At 31.0% G+C, this 18,869-nt stretch overlaps 1 protein-coding gene across 4 annotated transcripts in view; it reads right to left on the bottom strand.

Moving 5' to 3' along the window:
• The window catches only part of LOC143049851 (transmembrane protein 135-like), a 110,223-nt gene that overhangs the window by 69,047 nt on the left and 22,307 nt on the right, over positions 1 to 18,869 (bottom strand). For all 4 annotated transcript variants that reach the window (XM_076223598.1, XM_076223600.1, XM_076223599.1 and 1 more), the window contains one exon: positions 14,065 to 14,130. In XM_076223598.1, the coding sequence (XP_076079713.1) occupies positions 14,065 to 14,130 (66 nt within the window). The remainder of the gene's footprint in view (positions 1 to 14,064; positions 14,131 to 18,869) is intronic.

The following is an 18,869-nucleotide window of genomic DNA, read 5'->3' as shown; positions in this document are numbered from 1 at the left end:
TAATCTGAAATATATATATTTTGTATTAAAGCCAAATTGTTTAGTGAAATACATATACTAGCTACCAGGAATCAACATGGTATGATTGCCAATGAGACCAACTTATCCACCAAGGTTCATGCAGACCGTGAGACCAACTTATCCACCAAGGTTCATGCAGACCGTGAGACCAACTTATCCACCAAGGTTCATGCAGACCGTGAGACCAACTTATCCACCAAGGTTCATGCAGACCGTGAGACCAACTTATCCACCAAGGTTCATGCAGACCGTGAGACGACCACTGAACTTTCTTCCAACTAAATGGGACAGGAACATAAAGAAATTGTGGCTTGCTTAAACTAGTATGTCCAGCTATGAGTTTCCTTGCAGAAGGTTTCACTATCTGATTGAGGTTGTGACAGGGATTTTACAATAAAAATTGAGGGAGTTTGCATGCAGCAAACTAGCAGCCTTTCGGCATGTGTAAAGCATAGGTGAACTGCATTCATCTTCTATGTTGCAGATAATACCTTTCCACCAGCTTGTGAAACACAGCTATACTGCACATTTGCAATTTGTGCTTCAGATATCAACAAATAAGTTTTACTTCAATCTTTAAACTACAAAGATTTGCTTGCGATAATCTGATTCGATCTACACCTTCAAAAATGAGAAGGCTGAAATTCATTGGCTGATGTAATAATTCCAATTGAGTGCAGTTCAGGATCTATATTTTTTCAGACTGGTTTCACTTTGACAGTAATCAAGCTTTGTAAAGACTTCCTAATGTTGTTTTTTTGTCTTAATTTCAGAATCACATTCTGTATAAAGACTTGACCTGCTGCACACACATTTACAATGCAGTTTCTTTAGGTTTTGATTTCTGTAAAATGGAGTTGAAGGGCAACTGGTTGAAATAGTAAAAATTCTTTTCCTCCTCACAAACATTTCAAAAAGAGTAAATTATTACAGACAAGAAACAAGATTTATGTTTTTGTTAAAAATTTGAAAAATCTTTTTTTTTACTTCAAAATGTAAGAAATTGGCACTAATTGATAATTTTTTTCAAATGTTTTAAAAAAAAAAGTAAACAGATTTTAGTCACTATTTCATGAATTTGGAATGATTATAAACAATTGTTCTTTCCTAACTTTCATCTGACTTTAATTCATTGATATGAATCCCTAAGATACATTTAATAATTATGAAGAAAACTAAAGATTTAATCATATATTCAACCGTCCATGTTACATGGTGAGAACCTGTTTAGCTTTTCCTGGACCAATGAAACTTTACTGGATCGTTTTTAACTCTTTTGCATTTTCTGAACAGCATTTCAAATTCGGTGAAGGAAGCTTTTCCACTTTAAGAAATACCACAAGTAACAAAGTCTTTGTATGCATTACAGTTCAAATTTCTTAATAAAAAAAATGTCTAGATAAAATTACAGCAACATTTGCTTTTCTTCATATTGATTACCATCGACAAAATAACCAGGTTTTTCATTAGAAATCTGCACCGAATCACAAAAAAAAACTCAAGAAAACACATTTCCTAGCAAAAATTTGAAATAATTCACATTTTGTTTTTCAAAGTTTAAAATCAGCTGTTTTATCGTGCGTCTGCTAGTGTGATGAATCAAAGTCAGTTTGGTGTTTTTCCACAGATATAGAACCTGTCAAGCTGAAAGCATTTCTGGCAACAAGAAGAAATTTGTTGTTAAGATAACTGTCAGGATTTATAAATATCTGCGTCAGTTTTACTAGCTGTTGTTTTATCAGATTTAGCTACTATTGGATTCTGTCAGTGTCTGACTTATGGCTTCCCATTTTTATGTTTATCATTCGGCTCCAGTCTTTGATGGTGTATAAAGATTACATTATAGCCTGTCAGAGACCTTATCATAGATAACCTATACCATCAATCTTCTACCTAATTCTCCTGTTCCATATTTGTCCCTCCTATACACCGAAAAAACGACTAAGAGTTTATCACTTAGCACCTCCACAGTGCACAAAAACAACATTGTTTTATTAAGGTTTACCACATACCAATTTTCAATGAAGATTTGCCTAAAACTACAATGACAATAATCATTTTGCACCTCTGAGGTGCAGGAAAAAAACTAAAATGTTTTCTTACTGTATACAACATATTAAGCCATCTGCTGGCCAATTCTCAGCAAAATATTATCATTTCCATGAAGACTTTAAAGAAGTAAAATTACGAAGACAATTATCACTCTAAGGCGCACAAAAACAAAGTTATTTTATTAAGGTATAGAGCATATCGTCTTATTCTAACCAATTTTCAGCAAAAAAACTTCATTTCCACAAAAACTTACCAAAAAATTACTAAGACATTCATCCCTTTGCGCCTCTTAAAGGTGCATGAAAACCACGGTTGTTTTATTATGATATACATGTATAGCATATAATAATTGTCCTTTGTTAACGAATTTTTCAGCAAAAAAATATCATTTCCATGAAGACTTACAAGTAAATTTTAACTAAGACAATAATCACATTGCAACGACCTCTATGATGCACTAAAAATAAAAATGTCCACACAAATTTCATAAGCATCTTTGTAAACACGGAAAATTGAAATATCATTTTGTAACTAGAAATTATAGCATCACATCCATAACACTTGTCTTACAAGAAAATCATTTCATATAGAAACAAATTCAAGCAGTGCTAGCATTAAATTATCATGATGCTTAATGCTCTTGGAAAGAACACTATTTTTTAAAAGGTACTGTATATTCAGAAATTATTGCGTGCATATATTATTGGGATTTTGTCATTTTAGACTGAAATGTGATTTAATTTTTACGATTTTAAGAAAAATCCTGTTTAATTTATATGAAGTATTTCAAATTGCGAGTTTAAAATATTGGATTCACAATTAAGTTTCTCTCATTTTTCGCAAGAATAAAAACCTCGCAATAATTTCTGAATTTACAGTATACAAAATAAATGTGGACAAGTTCAGCATCTGTGTACCATTGTAATGACAAAGTTTTATCAGAATCAAGATATAATAAAACTTTGTAGCAATCTCATATAAATGTAAACTTCTTAAGGAAGCTCGCTTGTCATGTTTTAGAAATTTGGTCAGATTTTCGGAATCCTCTGGTTTTATCCATTTGAATGCCTTAACAAAATTTGCCCGGTGACCCCCATTTTTCTTTTTATAATTCTTTTACATGTATAATGATAAGCTGTCTGTTAAAGTCTTATTAAATTTTAACTACTTTTTAATAGTTTTTGAAGACTTAAACTTGTCAATGATAAAGCTATGAAAAGTCAAGAGAGAACATTTTCCCGCCAAAATTTCAATGGCTAATATCTCGAAAACAAGCACGGTGACCTATATATTTTTTTTGCTCTTTTGATTCCTTTATTAATCCCCTATCAATATATGCTAGTGTTTTGAAAAGTTTATAGCTTTGAAACTGAGAAGCAAGCTCCCTTAAAATCTCTGTTGAGGAGTTTAGTCCTTTTAAATGCAATCTCTTATTGATAAAATAAGTGTTTTTAATCTAACATAGTAAAACTGGTTTTCCAAATATTAATTCATATAGCTGCATTAATTGTCATTACCAGTTATTCAGAAACTTTTTTACTTTCGTAATCTTCAGAAAACTTCCTGTTAATTTGAAAAATAATTGGAACAGCAGAAAATATAAAATAGGCAGTAATTCAAAAAGAATTATGGTCTAGCAACGATTATCTTCGTTCTCATCTGTAATTTGAAGGAACTATTGTCCCGCGTTGATTATCTAATATCCATCGATATAATCATATTATGCAATTACATTCACAAAACCGACAGAAAACTGTAATTGCAATTTATGTCTTCCCCGATAATGTTTACTTCATGAAAAAGTCGATAAGCTTAAAATTTATATTTCGCTTGTCAAGATTGTGCATACAAAATGCACTAATGTTCTTAGCGTTTTTTTATTAATCTAGAATTAGATTGGCAGGGTTTTTCTGTCTTAAAAGATCGAATAATGTGCAAAAAAGGAGGAAACTTCAATGTACCATATAAATGAAAAGAGATGTCAGGTTTTTGCTACTAGGATAGCAATCCAACAACAGAGAACACACATGGACATGATGACAAGAGGTATTTGTCTTTTGCAATAGGAGAAAAACCTATGAATTGTCTAAATATTTGTCCAATTTATGTAGGTCAATACTTATCGTGCCTTTTTTTTTTAAATATAATAAAAAGTATCGGTCATCCAGCTTTTCTTCCTAAATGTTGTGCAAAATATTCAGATTTTGTATAGATTATGCATGGAAAACCCAATCTTTTGGGATAAAAAGAAAACTTAATTAAGTAACACCATAGAATTTACAGATAAAATATGAGAAAATAGCTCTAATAATATTTATCGTCCTTCCCTTTGCCTATATCACCCTGCTCTGTTGCTCTGTAATTCTCGTATCAAGACTTCAAAATGAGACGAGGCATTATCAGCGACGTCACAATGTGAGAGGAGAAGTTATCAGCGACTTCACAATGCAAGAGGATACATTATCTAGCTTGCTTTTGTCAAGCGTAAATCTGTGTTCTTGCAACACAATAGTAAATTCACAACACAAAAGAATCACTTTATCTGAGTTATCTCCCCTTTTATCCTAGTTATTAGGCAAAGTTGAAAAAAGTAAAATCAAGTTAAAAAATTCTGGATTTGATGGCAAGGTCATCGGACACATTTTTTAAACTAGATACCCCAAGGATGATTGTGGCCATGTTTGGTTAAATTTGGCACAGTAGTTTCAGAGGAGAAGATTTATGTAAAAGTTTACGGACGACGGACGATGGACGCAGGACGACGGACGCCGGACGCCGGACACCAAGTGATGAGAAAAGCTCACTTGACCTTTCAGGTCAGGTGAGCTAAAAATGAAAGATTCGACATGTGTACCCTAGCCAATCTAAAAATTTGTAAATTTGGTTCAGGATTCAATATTTCAGTCTTGAAGTTGATATGACATAAAGCCTGGTTAAATAGTCAGAAAAATATGTCCACAAAGAAAGGATTTTAATACTTCGCCTTCAAGCTGACAATACCTGCTTTGAAACAAAAGCCTGGTTAAATAGAAAGAAAAATATGTCCACAAACCACAAAGAAATGTTGACCTGACATCAACACCATCGATAATAGAATTTGACTAATTGGTTATTAGTTAAATCAATTAATATTCATTTAGCTAATAATCTCTTGTACTCTAATTATCGATATAACCTTTACTTGACGAGATTAGTTCATAATTGCCTACGGAAAAATTCATGAAATATTTATACTTTATCAAAAATTCATTGTCATCAAAAATTAATATTATGGTGATATTTCAATCTTCATTATTTATATTTAAGCAAAAAGTGAGGAATCACTAAGTTATAACGCATATATTTATTTAGTCCAAAGGCAACAAATAACTCTGATACTTTTTCTTTCTTTAAAACATTTTCACAAATATGCCCTACAAAAAAGGGAGTTAACTCTTTGAAACTAGCACAAAAGTTTTTATCACATACAACAAAATGTATATTAGTAAAGAGATGATGATCAAAATTAGTGTTTGCCAATCTGCTGCATAAGAATTTTATTAACCTAATCAAGAACCCATAAAGGGCATCATTTTACAACACAATATGATTGGAAAAAGCAAAACAGAAAACTAATACCATACTATAACGTTATGGACAGGATCAGAGCCTAACACAACATTTGTTTTATATAACTAATATTATATTAAATCTTATAACAATAAAATATTATATTACTAATATATACTAATGAAATTGATCCTGTAAACATTAAATGTGTGGTTAAAATTTTGTGATAATTTTAGTATTTATTGTCACTGGTTCAGTGCAAAATTGTCAAAATTTTATGAAAATTAAACAACCCATATCAAAGTCTTGGGTACTCCCTTAAAATTGTGACTTTATTATAAAATCAATTATTCTAGCACAGATTATGCATCAACTTATAAAAAATGTACTTTATGTGTAATGCATGCAATGTCAGTGAAAATTAAGATAACAATGAAAAACCAAAGTGCATTTAGTGGGAAAAAGGGTCAAGGTTGATTTAGAAAAAGGTCCTGTTTATGACATAAAACTTGAGATAAAAACCTTTTTTCAAGACATTTTCAATCTCTTTAAAAAATGGATGAATTTAAGGCCAATTGATAAAATATTTTCCTAAATAACTGATAATATTTCAAAAATAACTGAAAATTCAGAAATTACTTCAATTTCATGTGAAATATACAAGATAAGTATATATCACATTAATAAAACCTTTGAATTCATTTATAGATGTGACTTTTTTCACATTTTAACATATGCTTTAAATAAATCCTGTTTTTATAGGTTGTCATGATTTTCATTAATAAAATGCAGCATTCATATATTTTTTTCTTGTCTAAAATAGTTTTCATTTTTTATCCTGTAAACCATTTTTTGCTTTTATTTCCATTATGTTTAAAATAAGTTCATCCAAACAAAATTCAAACCTAAGTGAATATTTTAACGTAACAAGTAGCTTTCAAAAACAATTTTTTTTTAAATGACAAAATAGGGGGGCCAAAAATGGGCCTTATTGTACCTTGTCCTTTACATCTGATCAGCAATAATTTAGTCATAGAGGACAGAAAGTGATAGTACTTTGAAAAGGCTATTATTTGAACTTGGAATTATTCTTAATTATGGAATTTGCTTGATTTCTTGTTATTGAAATTTTTAATAAATTCGATGCTTATCCTGTACTGAAATGTTCTGTGCTGTGCACAACACTTTCTATTACAAAGAAAATGGTATATTTTCAATAGAATGTACAGTGCCGCGCACAACACTATCTGACCAAAATACATTGTATGGAAAGTGTTAGGAACCGCTCAAAAGATCATAAATACCAAATAAACATGGAATTTATTAAAAAAATTAAACACAAGAAATTATGCAAATTCCATAACTTAAAATAATTCCAAGTTCAAATAATAGCCTGTTTTTGATAATACTTTGCAAACATGAAAGTCTAACATTAAGAAAAGTAGTTTAACAAAAGTTGTACAGTGAACATAGGTAGCAGAGCTCTCAGAGTCTAAAAAGTGCTGCATTTATCAAAGTTCCAAAATAAATAAGACCAAAATAAAAATGTATATCTGTTTGGAGTCTTCCCACGTTACCCTTTCTTAATGTGTCAAGATACTTACCCATTTTATTTTTGAGGGAGGAATAGGGGGACTTCATTTTTGAGGGAGGAATAGGGGGACTTCATTTTTGAGGGAGGTAGGGGGACACTTTTGGTAGCAAATAGTCCTCAATTCATTAGTCACGATTAATAAAACTAGAGGCTCTCAAGAGCCTGTATCGCTCACCTGACTCTACATGGGTTTTTTGAAATCATATAAAAACAGATAAAATTTGACTACAAAGTAACAACACTTAGCCAGCACCTCATAAGGAAAAGACTATTCATGCTATGTTTGATTTCATTCAATTCCTTGGTTCTCTAGAAGAAGACTTTTGTATGCCTTTCTCATAGGGTCCTACATGTATGTTAAACTAAGTCCCCCGCTGGCGGCCATCTTGGATGATGGATCGGCTACAAAGTAACAACACTTGGTCAGCACCTCATAAGGAACATTCATGCCATGTTTGGTTTCATTCCATTCAGTGGTTCTCTAGAAGAAGTCATTTGTATGCATTTCCCATAGGGTCCTATGTTAAACTAAGTCACCGGCTGGCGGCCATCTTGGATGATGGATCGGCTACAAAGTAACAACAATTGGTCAGCACCTCATAAGGAACATTCATGCCATGTTTGATTTCATTCCATTCAGTGGTTCTCTAGAAGAAGTCATTTGTATGCATTTCCCATAGGGTCCTATGTTAAACTAAGTCCCCCGCTGGCGGCCAGGTGAGCTAAAAATTAGCAGAACAAAAAAATCCTCTCTACATTATTGAATGATGGTTGGTGTGGTCAGTTGAACTGTTCAATATATTGCTTTGTTCCTGTTTTCAGTTTAAGAAGTGAAGCAATTCATTAAAAATACTCAAAGCTGTTCTAAAATAATCATTTTAAGAACCCATAAAGAGGGGCAAAAGATACCAGAGGGACAGTCAAACTTACAGATCGAAAACAAACTTTCTAAGAAACCATAAAGGGCATCATTTTACAAAATTCTACGCTATAACACTAAAAATTATTTGAAGTGGCCTAAATACCCTTCTACCAAAAACATGTGGAAATAAAAGTGTCATACCCAATAAAACTGACACAGAACCTTAAGAAAATTGTTTAATTCTTTTATAGCCGAAATAACTGTACTGTCATAGTGATATATTGAGCGTATAATTTTTTCGTTAAAATTGGACACCTCCTTTTGTGGTTGTTAATCTATTACAGTATTATGTTATCTTATACTTTACTCTTTTTATTGAGATTTTTTTCATTCAATTTTTTAACATAACAGGTATGCAACACCTGGCTTCATTACAGTAAAGTTGTGAATGAAAAATCTAAAATTTGATAAAAACTGTTTTTATATATACTGGCTTTTTGCTATATTTTGTGTTAGGATAAGTTACACCCTTTGAAAATTTAGATTTTTAAAGAATATGCAAATTTTTGTCAAATCAAGGCAACTGAAAACTTGCTTTGGTTCTTAAATATGAAGACATCATGCATTCTCCTAGCTTTTGAAGATTAGGATTTTTCTTTCCTCAGTCAAAGTAAGAAGTGGATATCAGTGGTTGATCCATAGGAAGTAAAGGATGAGGAAGGGGGCTTCCTAAGCAATGTTATTTATATGACATCCATTATCACTGAACTTAAGGTGGTACCTAACACTACAGGGAGATAACTCTGTAAAATTAGCTAAACGTTTTAATTACGTTGTGTTGTTAAGGGAAAACTAAGCTTCTCAATGATCAAAATTAGTGTTTGTCAAACTGCTATATAACCAGTATATTTTTTCTGATAAAATGGTTGGTTCAAATTTTTTGAAATTTTTATATTTTTGTCAAAGGGCCAAAGTAAATTCTTTGACAAAATTTTATGAAAATTAAACGAGCCAAATTAATTTTAGTGAAAGTGTTGGGTACCACCTTAAGTATAAATTTTTGCTTAGGGGCCAGCTGAAGCACGCTTCCAGGTATGGGAGTTTCTCGCTGCATTGAGGACCCATAGTAGCCTTCCGCTGTTGTCTGCTCTTTGGTTGGGTTGTTGTCTCTTTGGCACATTTGCCTCATTCCCATTCTCAATTGTATTCCAGTGCAACAAAACAAAATACTCTAAGTAGTGGTTTAGAAATATACTTATACAGTTTAAGTTAAAATATTTCTTCAGGGCCAACCTGTTAATAGTAAAGTGGTCTTCTTTTTTTTTTTGGTAGACTTAATTTAAATTAGAATATTTCTTAAAGGTCAACCTGATTGCCCTATTCTATTTTTCACCTATTGTTACACCTGATTCTGTTCGCCACGAACGATTAAATTTTAGAAAGAGGTTTTTTCAGTAATGTTAAGATAAAATAAACCAATCCAAAAATATCTGCTTTTACTGTACTATAGTCTTTTCTTTATAAAAATTGTAAAAAAAACTTTACGTGAACTATGTACACACTTCACAATAAATTATGCTAGAGTTTTTGTAGTTAATTCAAATCGTGAAACCCAAAACATATGTGACATACGCTAAACTTCACTTAAATTGGAGATTTTAATTAATCAATTCATTCACAATACTGTCAACAGCTCTTATTGAAATTTCTTAATTTGACACTTCATCAAGAATTTTCATTTAAACCTGCATTAAATGTTTTTACATTACTTAGAATCTATTTGAAATCTTACTCTTCGTTGAAGGAACAATACTCCCGTTTTAATGTAGTCTGAATGCAGTGTATAGCATGAACATTTACAACAAAGACTATATAACAGAATATCTATTACACATGGGGCCCTTTTTACAAAAAAATATCTTTCAATAAAAACTGATCATAAGTAATACATTTTATGTAGACTTACAAGTATTTTTCTCGTTAGAGTTATTGTAAAATGAGTCAAAGGTTCTGAATATAATGTCTGAAACTCTTTCTATTTATCTGTTAACCTATTCCAGGTTGAAAAAAATCTGTATGGAAAGTATGTAACAGTTTGCAAATTAATGTATCATAATAAAGGTGGTACCTAACACCTCAACTAAAATTAATTTCGGCTCGTTTAATTTTCATAAAATTTTGACAAATTATTTACTTTGACCCTTAGACAAAAATATAAAAAAAATCAAAAAAATTGAACCAACCGTTTAATCAGAAAAAATACACTGGTTATATATAGCAGTTTGACAAACACTTATTTTTATCATTGAGAAGCTTAATATTCCCTTAAGAACACAATGTCATTAAAACGTTCTGCTGATTTTACAGAGTTATCTCCCTGTAGTGCTAGGTACCACCTTAAGAACTGTACAAATAGGCAATAATTCATCTTCTATTTCATATTTGATTGTTCCAAAATTAATCAAAGTCTTATATAGGTACATACATATTGTGCTTTTGCAAAAGGTCAATTTTCATCTGAGGCAGATCAAATTTTTGCATTACAACTAATTTTCACTTTCATGCACAGAACAAGACCATTTAAGGTGGTACCTAACACTACAGGGAGATAACTCTGTAAAATGAGAAAAATGTTTTAATTACGTATGGATAAGTTAATATTAAGCTTCTCAAGGATCAAAATAAGTGTTTATCAAACTGCTGTACAACCAGTGTATTTTTTCTGATTAAACGGTTGGTTCAGATTTTTTGAAATTTTTATATTTTTGTCAAAGGGTCAAAGTAAATACTTTGTCAAATTTTAAGATAATTAGAGCCAAATTAATTTTAGTTCAGGTGTTGGGTACCACCTTAAGTTGTAATAATGATTTTCATACTCTATAAGAACACACACAGTACATTTTAAAGCCCACATTTTATAAATAAGACCTAATAAATATTAGCCTGTTTAATAAATTGAAACATCTATTGAAAACCACAAGTTTGTTCTGCATGTACCAGAAAACAGACTATCATGTTCTGCAATATGGCCTTGATTAAGAGAAAAATTGGATTTCAACATGTCAAAATAATTAATGAACGATAGGCTATCAATGTGTCACACGTAATATGTGTTGATAAATCGCACAAGTCAATGTGTCAATAGTATTTAGGAAGTCTTGTATTTAATTATTGATTCTACTTAAGTAAGATAAACTACTATATAGATTTTGATTCTATTTTGTTAATTTTCTTTGACAAACAGTCTAATCCTTCTAAACGAACTTAGGTTTAATTAAAAAACATCAATATTTCACAAATATCGCAGACATTAGACAATACATAACCTATGGGCTTTAGGTATCGGTTCGTCCTACAACTAAATCAAACATGCCAAGTATTTCCGACTTTAGCAGCATGACATCTGACACGTATTTATTTGTTTTTTCTGTAATCAATGTAACTTTATAAAAACTTCCCAATGTATTGAATCAAGCTGCCGTGGGTAACAATAAAAGTCTGTAAATAGTTTGGTTAAATTGGGCTGATTAATTTCACCAGTAGCACAATTTAAGCAAACTAACTTTAAGATACAAGATTACATATTGAACACAAATCTTAAGGATTTACAATAACTCCACGGCAGTCGGAAATATAACAACAGCTAACCAATCAGGGATGACTTTGTTTATCCATGACACTTTATCAATACTAATAAAATCAATCTCAAAAGTCTAGTTTACGACCCATGGGGGAAGCTGTCAAGATTTTTTCTAAGTTGCCATACATGATTTATGGGATGTTAGCTTCCCTTTTTTCATCCTTATGGGGAAAAGTTAGTGTTTTTATTAATGGGGTCTCCGGAGTCAAACCAACCAATCAGGAACAAACGGTAATCTGCATTATTGCATTACACAAATTAATACTGTAGTTAGAAGGCATAGGATGTTCTTTTTTAATATCTTGTGTAACACAATGTTAGGCACCAAACATTTTGTCTTTTATGGGGGCATGTTTGTGTTTAATAAATTGTTTCATTTCTAAATTCATTGAGGAGAAAATAAAATTTAGAAGGGGAAGGAAATAATGGTTAGTTTTTGTTGAAAGTAATTGAACTGATTAAACAAATTGACTTCCAAAATGAATGTATTGTTCCTGGAAAAAATATTTTGATTTTGTTATAATAAAAAATGTTTAATTGTCTCTGAAAAATTGTGCCCAAGCTCCCCTTTTCTCCACAGAAAGATACATTGTCAGTGCATTCTAACAATGAAAATCATCAACCAGAGTTTTTATTTTCTGAACGTAAGATTTAAAAAGAATGTATAGGAGAGTCACTTTTCAAAATATTGTTTCCATTAAGGCTAAAAAAAATGGTCATATATCTATAATAATGTTGACAATTTGGTGCTGTTACAGCATATCTTTTTAACTATCTGTATAATTTATTTATAACATATGACATTTAGAACTTGGAGATCTAATCACATAAAATTTTATCATAAAAATTCAATTGATCATTACTGACTTAAATTATTAAGTAAATTTTTTTGCTGAAATAAGTTGCTAGACTTTGAAATTGCAAATAACATAGAAACCATATGACTGAGTCCACACAATTGTAAAAAATCATTAAAATGACTTATTTAAGCTTGAAATGTCCCAATGCCTACTCATAGGAAGAATGACTACTAACAGGAACAATGGTTAATTTACAATTAATTATAGGGGGATTCAGTTCACAACAAATATCAAACATCTGGGCGAAATTAAAATGGGAAATTGGACATCTAATATCCTGAAAAATCCTGTCTAATTCCTCAAAACAGTGAAACAAAGAAAATGAGTCACTTTCCCATTGTATTCCTTAATGTCTTGAGACAAATAATTTAAGAAAAAGATTAATTTTAATCACTTTCACTGATAATTCTGTCACTGACGTTTGAGCTAAATTTAACCCTTTTTATTTGGTATTCTTTTTATAACAATTTTCCTAAAAAAAAAAATGCTTTTTATCAATGAATACACAAATAGTTATTTTTACTCCACAATCGTGACAATGCAAATAGTATGTATAACATGCTATTATTTGAACTTGGAATTATTTTTAATTTTGGAATTTGCTTAAATTCTTGTTATTGAAATTCTTAATAAATTCCATGTTTATTTTGTAATATGATGTTCTGTGCTGCGCACAACACTTTCTATTACAAAGAAAATAGTATATTTTCACTAGAATGTACTGTGCCGCGCACAACACGATCTAACCAAAATACATTTTATGGAAAGTGTTATGAACCGCTCAAAACATCATAACACCAAATAAACATAGAATTTATTAAAAAATTTAAACACAAGAAATAATGCAAATTCTATAATTAAAAATAATTCCAAGTTCAAATAATAGCCTGTTGTATGTAAACTTATTGTGAGAGTAAATATTTGAAGTTATGTAAGCATCTTTTAATTATAAGACGGAGTTATCTATCTTTGTAAGGTAAATTTCTGAAACTGCAACATAAGTAAAATAAATTAAGATAAATTCAACAGTATTACTAGTAAAATACAAATTTACATATGATGACATTAGGGTCATGGTTAAACTAGTTCATTAAATGATCAAGCCGGTTTCCTTTTGCCAAAAGAAAAAAAACCATGACAGATTCTTTTTTATACAGGCATACACCATAAACACACATAAAAACATATGCATCATTAAGGATCAGTGTATTTTCAGAGTAATCATCTGAAATTTTCATGTTTCCTAAGCATACCCCTTAACATCTTACAGCCCCAACACAAACTAGTCCCCAAAACTGATTATGGTATGTCAGAGCAATCTAAGAATAATGCCTTATTTGGTAATGCTTGATAATCATTACCAATTGACTTTAGTTCGGTCCCATAACACATAAAATCCAATTAATCACCACATTAAAAGATATTCACACATCTATAGTCTATACACAAATACACATCACAGATGTATTACATATGTATTACTCACCTCACCATGTGGTACAGGTTTAAACCACCCCCGGGCTACAACCATTCTATACAGTGTTTCTGTAGCCTGAATAAAAAAAGGGGGGTTTAGTAATTTGAAAATGTTTCGAGAAGGTTATCACACATAAGTCCTGAGACTTTATTGCATTATTAAGTTCAGTATTTGACACAATTTCACAAATAATTTGAAAATATAATCAAGTGTCATACAAGTTGGAGGTTTAGCTAGCTGTAAAACCAAGTTTAACCCACCATTTTCTTCAAAATTCATTGGATGTTGGATGTGTAGAGATTGATATTTTAGTCTTCAATAACAGATCTTTTTAATAGTTTTTATTGGCTTTGAACTAGCTATCAGTAACTGAGAGTACTCTCAGATCTGTACATTTTATTAAGGTTTTTGTGCTTTTTATTGATCTAATGAGCTTTTCCTTATCAACTGATTTTTTGTATTGTTTGTTCTGATGTTTTACTGTTAAATTAATGTCATGGGTTAAAAGGAGTGTTTTGCACCTGCAACTATTATGTTTAACCCTGCAACATATTATATCTGCCTGTAGTATCAATTTCTGTGAGTGAGAAACCTGTAATTCAGTGGTTGTCATTTGTTTATCATATTTGATTTTAAGGTGGTACCCAACACTTTAATCAAAATTAATTTGGCTCGTTTAATTTTCTAAAAATTTTGACAAAGTATTTACTTTGACCCTTTTACAAAAATATAAAAATTTCAAAGAATTTGAACCAACCGTTTTATCAGAAAAATTACACTGGTTATATAGCAGTTTGACAAACACTTATTTTGATCATTGAAAAGCTTAATATTCCCTTAACAACACAACGTAATTAAAACGTTTAGATGATTTTACAGAGTTATCTCCCTGTAGTGTTAGGTACCACCTTAACTTATTGTTTTGTACATGAATCAAACCATTAGATCTTTGGTTTGAATATATAGTTCTGGACCTTTGTTTAGCTAACTATGTGGTATGGGGTTTTTCTCATTGTTGAAGGCAGTACTGTGACCTATAGGTACTTACATCAATGTCATTTAGACTCTGATGGATAGTTACTTCATTAGCAACCATTCAACATGTCCTAATTAAGGCTAATTTCTATATAAATATGAATTATTCAAGATTTTGTTTGTGATCTTTTCTTGCAGGGTGCTGTCTCAGCTTCTATATTTCATTAATTAATTTTTTTTTTAAATTAATTCTAACATCAACAGTTGTTTCTCACTAACTGGTTGACACCCATCATCTGTCTAAGAATATGAAGTCCCATGGGTCAATTTAACTGGATTTGGCAATGTTATTCTAATGCTAATTTAAAACCTTGTAAATTTGTCTAAGTTCAAGTTGTATATATCTTCAAATTAAATTCATAATTGATTTTTTTTTTCATGCATTATCTATTGCACAGTTAGCTAGATCCTTTGGTATCAATTAACGCGTAATTTTAATTTCAAATTTCAAAATTATCCTTTATGTAATTTAAAAACTTCATGTATGTCAATTTTAAAGAATAATACATGTACAAAAATCTTGTAATTATTTTCTTTATAATTCTGTATGAATCTGATAAGAATTATGTATGAGTAGTTAATTCTGAAATTTTCAATTCAATCACGTTTGGAACGGTGTTCTTTTACCACCGAGTTTTCAATTTGTAATACTCAATTAAATATAAATGCTGAAATTTACATTGATACTGAAATCAGAGAGATGTTTGTTAGTAATTATAATGCATTTGTGAAAATTTTAAAATTCAATAACTGCACCGAAAAAACTCTATGACACCATTGACACTATCAACAGGAAACTTAACGAACTACCGCATCCTGTAAAGGCTTATAACTAGTCTTTTCATGTGCCATTGATTAAGTGACAGTGGGACCCAGATTATTGTTATTTACAAAAAATTTTCACATGGTTGGCCAAGGTGTAAATAAGATTTTGTGGGACGATTGTTAAGAATCACTCTCCTGTCTAACCCCCAATTATTATCGTAGAATAGATTCGAAAAATACCCTGTCGTTTGTATGAAAAAAAGGTAATGAATTTCACTAAAATAATCTGTGAAGGAGCAATTATAAATGTGTAAGCGTAACTTCTCATGTGTAACCATCTTGGTTGATTTTTTGTCTCATTCCAAGGGCATCTCTCACCTATACATGATCGTAAATTGAAATTGCTGGATGTCTTTATTCTTTAATACCTCTCAGTTAAGACGTATAATCTTCACTAATAATTTATTTATAAGATGACAAATTTACTTTTCCATTTAAATCGCTGAGGTGACACATAGGAGAGACGAGGAGACAATGTATAACCCGTGTCAAAATCGGTAATAATGTGAAATGACGATTATGTGAGGGGCGGACTTTCATCCACCTTTTATTGTCGTTTCTTTCAGTATCGTTTATTCACCAAAAACAAACATGGCGATATAAAGTCTACCGATTTATCTGCAACAGATAAAACCTTTTATATATTATAAATGGTATTAAACACGACAAAAGATAAGTCGTTGTGATGTTACTACATTTGGTACAGAGCAATAAACTATTTCTTCCTATCAAGCAACCACCACACGAGGAATGCAGCTCACACTTGAAACTCTGTGCTTAAGATGTACTTTAATGTTAAGAACAAATTACTGCACAACAATGAATTACCAAACATGCGGGTGTGAGGTATATGTCAACGAGATAGCAAGTCGAACAACACAAACTGTGAACAATTCTTTTAAAATGATTTAAGAGAGAAATTCATGTAATCATTAGGGAAGTATTATGGTACATGTATGAAATGCATTTTTTTCATCTGCATTGAATCCGACAGTGTCAAATATCAAGTAGCTTTGGTATTTAACTCCTGATGAATAAAGGCAACAGTAGTATACCGCTGTTCAAAACTCGTAAATCTATGGACAAAAAACAAAATTGGGGTAACAAACTAAAACTGAGGGAAACGCAATAAATATAAGAGGAGAACAACGACACAACATTAAAATGTAACATACACAGAAACGGACTAAGCATTAGACAAAATCCGATGAGAATAACAAATATAACATCAAAACCAAATACATGAATTTTGGATAGAAAAGTACCGTGACACGTCTTATAGTAATGTGAATTCACACTCAAATACAAGAGGCTCTCAAGAGCCTGAATCGCTCACCTTAATTTTTTTGGTTAAATCTCTCATCAATGATTATTTTGGCTTTTCAATTTATTTAAATGTTCTTTGAATCGTCCTATTTTCTTCAAAAGCAAAAAAAAATCATTTTCTCCTATGTTCTATTTTAGCCATAGGAGCTATGTTTCTGACATACAAGGAAATGAAATATAAAATTTATACTAGATACTCTGAAACTCATCTATAATACTAAAATTACGAGGTCCAATTTGTCAGCCGTCATCGGGTAAAAATGACAAATCAAAGAATTCAACTCTACATATAACTAATATAGGACAATGGTGTAGATTAAAAATTACACCACTCCAGACCCTTTTGTTTTCCACATAATTAATATTGCCAATAATTAACAAGTTCCGGGTCTAATCCGATACCGATACCAATAGTATATTCACCTGTTAGCTATAGCCTTATCTGTACATTCCGCATTTGACAGGCGCACCACCAAACGGTGTATTTAGGATTTTGATATATACACGGGTCATAATCAAAGGGCTGACACTACTAAATTCAATCACCGTCAAATTGTTCCCTATTGTAGCTTTATTCAGCAATCAGCAAGACTTTCTAAGATAACTAATATAGGACAATGCTGTTGATTAAAAAATACCCCATTCCTGGATAGCCTGGACCTTTTGTTTTCCAAATAATTAATATTTCCAATAATTGATAAGTTCCAGGTCGACGGGTTCAAACAGAAAGATTTGAAAGCAGAGAAAACTGTGTATCTTATAATCGACATGACTTTATCAGATGACAATACCAATTACTAAAATAAGGCTAAAGGCATAGTTATATACTTTAATTCAGTCACGGACCCGCGATATCACGGGAGTGTACTTGTTTAGCCTAAGTTTGGCTGAAATTGATACAGCAGTTTCAAAGGAGAAGATTTTTTAAAGTAAGTCAACATGATGAACAAATTGTGAAAAAAGTCTTTAAAGGGCAATAACGCCTTAAGGGGTCAATTGACAATTTTGGTCAAATTGACTAATTTGTAGATCTTACTTTGCTTAACATTTTTGCTATTAACAGTTTATCTGTATCTATAATAATATTCAAGATAATAACCAAAAACTGCAAAATTTCTTTAAAATCATCAATTCAGGGGCATTATACCTGAAAAACCAGTTACCCAATTCGGCTGAAAATTTCAGGACAGGTAGACCTTGACCTAATAAATACTTTAACTTCTTGTCTTATTTGCTCTAAATGCTGGAGTTTTTTTAGATATAAGCCAAAAACTGCATTTTACCCTGTGTTCTATTTTTAGCCATGACGGCCATGTTTTTTGACGAAATAAAAAATAAAGCACAAACTTTTTTTTATACACCCTACTGATCATTCAGTTGAAGTTTGGTTGAATTTGGTTCAGTAGTTTTAGAGGAGAAGATTTTTTAAAGTTAGCAAATATGATGAACAAATTGTGAAAAATTGTCATTAAAGGACAATAACCCCTTAAGGGGTCAATTGACAATTTTGGTCATAATTAACTTATTTGTAGATCTTACTTTGCTGATCATTTTTGCTGTTTACAGTTTATCTTTATCTATAATAATATTCAAGATAATGACCAAAAACTGCAAAATTTCCTTAAAAT

This window comes from Mytilus galloprovincialis, chromosome 10 (genome assembly GCF_965363235.1).
Source record: "Mytilus galloprovincialis chromosome 10, xbMytGall1.hap1.1, whole genome shotgun sequence".
Lineage (NCBI taxonomy): Eukaryota > Metazoa > Mollusca > Bivalvia > Mytilida > Mytilidae > Mytilus > Mytilus galloprovincialis.
The sequence above is the reverse complement of the archived record's forward strand: the minus strand, read 5'-3'. Positions and strand labels throughout refer to the sequence as shown.